The sequence below is a fragment of the Mastomys coucha genome, unplaced genomic scaffold (genome assembly GCF_008632895.1).
Source record: "Mastomys coucha isolate ucsf_1 unplaced genomic scaffold, UCSF_Mcou_1 pScaffold21, whole genome shotgun sequence".
Lineage (NCBI taxonomy): Eukaryota > Metazoa > Chordata > Mammalia > Rodentia > Muridae > Mastomys > Mastomys coucha.
Window position 1 is genome coordinate 106,608,513 of NW_022196904.1, and position 7,251 is coordinate 106,615,763.

Sequence of the window (7,251 nt, forward strand, 5' to 3'; positions counted from 1 at the left end):
GAGAAAAAAAATTATTGATAAGAACAAATGCTTTGATGAGTTGTGAGGTAGTTCTCATTAAGTGTACAGGCAAGGCATAGATCACCACACACTCACAAGAGTAGAAGAGCATCCCCAGCTGAGAGAATGTCCTGTGCAAAGGCTCTGAGGCACATCTGAAGTCAACACACTCAGGAGCTCAAGATAAGATACCAGTGGCCAACAAATGGTAGGTTTGGGCTTAGGGAAACCAAACAAACTGAAAATCCAGGTAAGAGGTTTGAGTTTAGCAACAAGTATTGAGTGCCTGTGACTTGTAAGGAGGCAGCCACTGTGACTACAGTGAAGAGAATCCTGTAGAGCCTCCATGGAGGCTTGGAAAGCCTCTGGCAGTACTCAGATCAGAAGAAGGTGGAGTCAGACAACAGAAGCCTTGCTGGAGATAGCTTGGTGAGGAAATCTCTTGTCTCACAAACATGAAGTCTGAGTTTGGATCTCCAGCCTGCACTGTAAAACCTGCTTATAATCCCAGCAACGGTGAGCGGGAGTAGGAGAGATGGATCCTAGAGGCTTACAGGCAGCTAGCCTAGTCTAAACTGACAAAGTTCCAAGCCAAAATGAAACCTCATCTCAAATAAAAGGCAAAAGGTGCCTGTGTCAGTTTGAGTTTGATTGCTGCGAAGAGGCAACATGATCAAGGCAACTCTTATAAAGGACAACATTTAAATGGGACTGGCTTTCAGGTTCAGAGGTTCAGTCCATTATCATCATGGTGGGAAACACAGCAGCATGCAGGCAGATATGGTGCTGGAGGAGCCAAGAGTTCTCCATCTTGATCCTCAGGCAGTAGAAGGGAACTGTGTTACACTGACCAGACTCAAGCATGTATATGAGACTTCAAAGCCCTGCCTCCACAGTGATGCACTTCCTCTAACAAGGCCATACCTCCTCCAATGAAACCACACCACCTAATAGTGCCACTTTCATGGGTCAAGCATATTCAAACCACCACAGTGCCCAAGGCTGACCTCCATAAGCACACTATGTACACACTATGCACACACTCCCCAACACCCCCACATATACACAGTCATCTGAAAACGTACACACAGAGAAACACACAAGTACACAGTCAGAAGAAAGCAAGGAAAGGTAAGTAATAAACAATAGATTGCTCCAATACTCAGCCTTCGCTAGCTTGTATTCTTGACATGCAGCAACGCTCAGTATGATTGACGTACTTTCTCCTATGTCTCCCAGGCTGCAAGGTGTCCTCTGTCTATAGCCATACCTACTTCACAAAACAAACATTATCAGCGCATTACCTGTGGACTGCTGTAAGGATACCTTGTAACAAATAGACCTGGGTGGGGAATTTGTAATCTTTCCTTAGTGTGGGTATGTGAATCAACTGGGTCATCTCCCTTCCTAGTCTGGACCTGCCTCTTTTCTATGTCTACAGCCAGCTGCAGGTCAGAACTACAGTTCTTAGCTGGGAACTGTTGACTGAACCACAATGGTGTGACTAGGACAACTTCGATCCCTCTCATCTGTTACCTATGACACATCTTCCCACAGGCTAGCCCAAGCATGCTTTCATGGTGACACAAAGAAGGCTGCATCAGAACAGCCATGGCACCTCTCCACTTGCTATTGACCAGGAGTTGGAAAATAGACTCTTTCTTACCAGTACAAATAAATATTAAAAACATGAGGTTTGGGGGACACCCATGCAGGTGAACACAGACTTCCACAGCTGTATCAAGGAGTCCAAGTGTCACAAATGACCATTTTCATTTAAACAAACTAAAATTGAGCCAAGCATGGTGGCACACATCTATAATCCTAGCCTATGTTAAGTGGAGACCAAAAAAAAAGAAAAGGAAAAAGAAAAAAAAGTCAGGATTTCAAGGCCATGTTCTACTATGTATTAACTCAGATGCTCTCCTGGGATTCCTGAGATTTTTGTCTGACAAGAAAAAAGAAGAAGAAGCTGGGAATATGGTTTAGCGGGTAAAATGCTTGCTACTCAAGAATGAAGACCAGAGTTCAAATTCCCAGCACCCACATAAAAGCCAAGTGAGGCTGCATGCTCTTTTAGTCACAGCACTGAGAAGCAGACAGAAGGATCCCAGGCTTCACTGGCCATCCGATCTATCTACTTGGCAAGCTCTGGGTTTAATGCCGCTGTCTCAAAGAGTAAGTTGGGAAGTTCTATCACTTTTAGCTTATACACACACACACACACACACACACATACACACCACACAAATGCACTCACACATGCACACACATCTATGTACCACACTTACACAAATTAAATTTAAAAATAATGAGTGATCTAGCATTAAAAATTATGCCCACATTTCAAGGGCTCAGCAGTTGCTGGAGGCTACCATGTTAGGCAGCACAGACACCCAATCCCTCTGTCACCTGAGAAAGCACTGCCAGACAGCCAAGCACCTGCAACAGCACAGTGTCCCAGGCTTCCCACCCACCATGATCACACCAAAGGTGTGCCAGCACAGGCTGTGAAGACTTGGCAATCTCAAGGTGATGCAGGCTCTTTCTGCAGAGCCCAGCCCAGCAACAAGGCAGTGATTTCGAGAGGCTCGTCAACACGGGAAGGATGCCTCCCCAGCCATTCTAATTGGACATAAAGACTTAAAACTCCAGATCGGCAGCAGAGGGAAGCCTGCAGTTAGCAGAGAGGACACAGTGATTTGTGGAACGCTGTTATTAGGGAGCCGCTGCGGCCTCTTAGTGCCTTGCAATTTACACACTGCAGAAGCAACAGCCTTTTATTTTGCAAGTAAAGAGTTGCTGATCTCCGTGGCTCTCTCTTCCCTTCTGCTTCCTGCTCCCCACTTCCTCCTCTTCCACGCTAAGTTTTCCAGCCCTACCTAGCCAGCCGACCTGTGCGGACCAGAGGCACAGGACTTAAAACAAACTTCGTATGGGAGGCTGGGTGTTTGCAAGTGTGTGTTGGCAGTAATTTTTAGAAAAAGAAAAACAGTGTGGGTTCATCGACACCCACTTGAGGAAGAGAACAGCGAGAAGATAAATCAGTATTCCTGAGAAACTTAGGTACCAGATTTAAAGAGTTTACCCTGTGTGTGGGGGGGTGTGGGGTAGTGAATGGATATGAATTCCAAAAGAATGACAGATATGTTACAATATTATTCCCCATCGATAGATCACTGGTTCTATAAAACAGTGACATACTCTCATCTGCACAGACACACACAATGTTCTTATTTTCAGAGACATGTGAGCGTGTGCAGGAAGTCCAATGGAGTAAGAGCCTAGTATACATGTTACAATTTCAGCTACACAGTATCCATGGGACTGGGGAGATAGTTCTGTCAGTAAAGTACCTGCCACATGAGTGTGGAGAACATGAGTTCAGTGTCCCAGAACTCGGATTTTAAAAGCTAGGCATGGTGGCAGGTTATTCCAACACTAGGGAGGGAGAAAGAGGAAGGCCCCTCGGGCTCACTGGCCAGCTAGCCTAGCCAACTGGACAAACTACAGGTCAGTGATAGAAGCTGCCTCTAAAAGCAAGGTGGAAGACACCTAAGGAATGACATCTATGGTTACAGTTATCCTCCCCATGCATGCACACGAAACTGCACACATAAGGTAACATGTATGCAAATACATGCATAGAAAATGAGGCTACAGGAAAAGACACCAGCAGAAGTGTCCAGACATCATCTCACTCCCTGGTACCCAGCACCGGAGGGCTCAGTTGATATCTGTGAATTGGTGTTATCACCTATGGGAAGCGGCATCAAAAGCAGTGCTTTCTTTTCTTTATTGTACTTTCCTGTAGTCAGCATGCTTGACATTTATCACTCTTGTTTAAAAAAAGAAAGAAAGAAAGAAAGAAAGAATTTGCAGGTATTAAGACCCTAGGTTCATGGATTAGCAGCTTTCAGATTGATGCAGATTATGATAGGCTAAATGGGAGCTATTCTAGGAGCTAGACCACTGTGGAGTGTGGGAGCTTTGTGGTAACACTACACATCTCATAGCCTGCTCCCCTGTTCTCAGGTACTACCCAATGGGCCACCCAGCATCTGTCCACCTCTACTTCCTTGCTGACCGCTTCCAGGGTTTTCTGATCAAGCACCATGTGACCAACCTTGCTGTGAGCAAACTGGAGACACTGGAGACATGGATGATGCCAAAGAAAGTCTTCAAGATTGCAAGTCCCCCCAGTGACTTTGGGAGGCTTCAGTTTTCTGAGGTAAGAGGCCAAACAGTGTCAGTCGTAATTATCTCTTGCAGCTAGCTCCCTTGCCAGATTCTGTGCCTCACCTGACACTAAGAGCTGGAAATGGAGGAAGAAGATGTCTACAGAGCCTTAAAGATGAGTGTATTCTGTTCCTGGATAGTTTCCAGCCCCATAAACTGTAACCAGCATCGTAAACAACCCAGAGATGTAGTGAAGTGTCAACACCTTGAACAGAATCAGCTTAGAAGCATGGTCTATTGTTTTTGGGTAAAATTTCTTCTCTTAATTTTGCTTCTCAACCATTTATTTCTTCTAAGCCTGTTTTAGTAATGAGCCAGGAACAAAATAGCTTCCTCATAAAGTCAGGGCATTAGTACCATTTTATGGATTGGGTAAGTGAGGCTTACAGACATCCAATTATTTTCTAAATAATTGCTAAGACTAAAAAAAAAAAAAAAAAAAAAAAATCACAGAATTGATTCCACATCTCATTGGCCACAAATACCATGCCTCATTTTGTACTGTTATTTTCCCCTTGTTCCTTTTTTGTTGGGGGTGGGGGTTGAGACAGGGTTTCTCTGAATAACCCTGGCTGTCCTGGAACTCACTCTGTAGGCCAGGCTGGCCTCGAACTCAGAAATCCACCTGCCTCTGCCTCCCAAGTGCTGGGATTAAAGGCATGTGCCACTACTGCCCGGCTTTCCTAACACAGGGGCTAGCTCCTATCATTTAGGAGTATGTGGACTGGTGGCCATATAAATGTGTGTGAAAAGAAAGATAGAGGGATGGAGCTTATTTGTTAACTAGGTGAACTGTTGAACCAATGGATGGAGGCATGGGAGTATAGGTGGGTGTTTTAATGGGCATATGGACTAAAGGATGACAGATGGACAGACAGATAAAGGATGGAAATGTAGGCAGTGGAATGGATAATGATGGAGATGGGTGGATGGGCATACAAATGTATAGATGGACCTATGGATGACAAATGGACAGACATGTAAATGAGTGTATATGTAGGCAACAAGGCAGATTGGTGATAGATGGATTGATGATGGATGGATGGATGGATGGATGGACAGACAGACAGATAGATGATTGATAGATAGATGATAGATAGATAAATAGATAGATAGATAGATAGATAGATAGATAGATAGATAGATATGACATGTGAAATAGGTTGATGTATAGACATATATACAGAAGTATGGTTGGATCATGGATGGGTGGATGGATAGATGGGTAGATAAGTAAACAGAATTGTGCAGAGATGGATAAGCAGGCTAGCATATGACGTATGGATTCATAGAATGTTGTTCCCTCTACTTACAATGACATCAACTTTTAGAAATGTTTTTTCATTTTGGAGAAAGCTTCCTGGTACACCCTTGTCACCTCATCCCTGCTGACAGGCTCAGAAGGCCACACATGATCTGGTCACTGTTTGCCCTTCTAGCCTTGTCCAATACCATGCTAGTTCTTGCTCACAGTTCCTGTATCTTTGCCAAACAAGATATCCTTGACTCAAGTTTGTCATGTCCCTATACCTAGAGTGCTTTTTCACCGGTTCTATATTTTGCAATCTTTTGTTTTTTAAGTCATTCTGATTTAAATTCAAAGACACCTTCCCTGGCTGCCCCCCTGCTCTCCCCAAATCTCAGTAGCAACATTATACACCTGCTACTTCCTTAATTGTCTCTTTTAGAATTTGTCTTATCATATTTTATCTTGATGATTTATGAACATGTGTTTCTTATACACCGGACCCCTACTATCACTCACTGCTGTATACTCTGCACACTATTATTAGTAAAAGAGCCATGCCATTAGTGGATGCTGAATACTGTTGAATAAATGTGACTGCCCTGGGGCTGGGAAATGCTAGAAGGAAGAGGAAGTGTGATTGAGCTTGGCATTGTGACCCACACAAATGAGTCTGAATGCAAGGTCAAGGATGAAGAGCAACTTGATATGCAGGAACTTGAGGGTCTAGGAGTACGGAGAGAGGAACTGCACCTGCTTACATGTCCTTGCTGGTTCTTCTCCATTCCCTGTAGGCCTGTCTTTCTGTTCTGCCCCATGACTGAATAGATTTCCCCTGTCAAACAAACATGGGTGAGAGTCTTGTAAACTCGTGTTTTTAAAAAAAGGTTCCATGGGGATTGACTGGCTCTGAACTGCTATGGCAGCCAGCTCTATAAATTACTGGAGTCAGCAGGGCAATTAGATGCTGCTCCAGTTGGATTCTGTTCTAGGGGCCCAAGCAGCCCATTGAAGACATTAATGTCCCATTAAAGAGATGAATGCCTTGTGCCTGGCCTTTCCTTGTTTATCAGCCTGCTGGTAGGTCACTGGGTACCTCTGGCAGTAACAAGAGATGTTGGCCACAGCATGGCTAGTAGTTTGTGAATATTTTCACTATGGGTCCTACAGTCCTTGTGAGAGGACAGCCAAGACCTCCATCAGCAATGCAGATTCAGGAAGCAGAGGCCCTAACCTTGTATGTAGAACTTTTCTAGACATGCTTAGTTAATGACCAAGGTACAGAGAAGGAGGTAAAACTTACAGGGCCACATACAAACTGTTAAGGATACGCTTGATATTAGCATAGTCTCAGAATCTTATGGAGTAATGGATGATCAACTTAGATTTCTCTAGTATGATAGCCCATGCCATTGACTGGAGAAAGGAATGCTCACCGAGGATTCACAATATGCTAGATTCATGAGAGACAGCAGCAAACCAGACCAGGTGTTTCTTGTGATAGAACTGAATTCTGCTGGGATGGGCAGACAAGTAGTGAGTGAAGAAAAAGCCAGTTCAGCTAGTGACAAATATTGCAGAACAAAAGGAAGTTCATTCCTGTGCTTGCTCAGGCTCAAGAAGCTGGGTAATCAGATGGTCCCTTCCTCCTCGTCCTCTTCCTCCTCCTTCTCCTCCTCCTCCTCCTCCTCCTCCTCTTCCTCCTCCTTGTCTTCTTCTTCTTCTTCTTCTTCTTCTTCTTCTTCTTCTTCTTCTTCTTCTTCTTC

The 7,251-nt window shown here is 44.3% G+C and overlaps 1 protein-coding gene across 1 annotated transcript in view; it reads left to right on the plus strand.

The window, feature by feature from the left end:
- Xylt1 (xylosyltransferase 1) overlaps positions 1–7,251 on the plus strand; it is a 289,336-nt gene that overhangs the window by 268,825 nt on the left and 13,260 nt on the right. Inside the window, exon 10 of the mRNA XM_031388024.1 lies at positions 4,036–4,231. Coding sequence (XP_031243884.1) covers positions 4,036–4,231 — 196 coding nt within the window. The remainder of the gene's footprint in view (positions 1–4,035; positions 4,232–7,251) is intronic.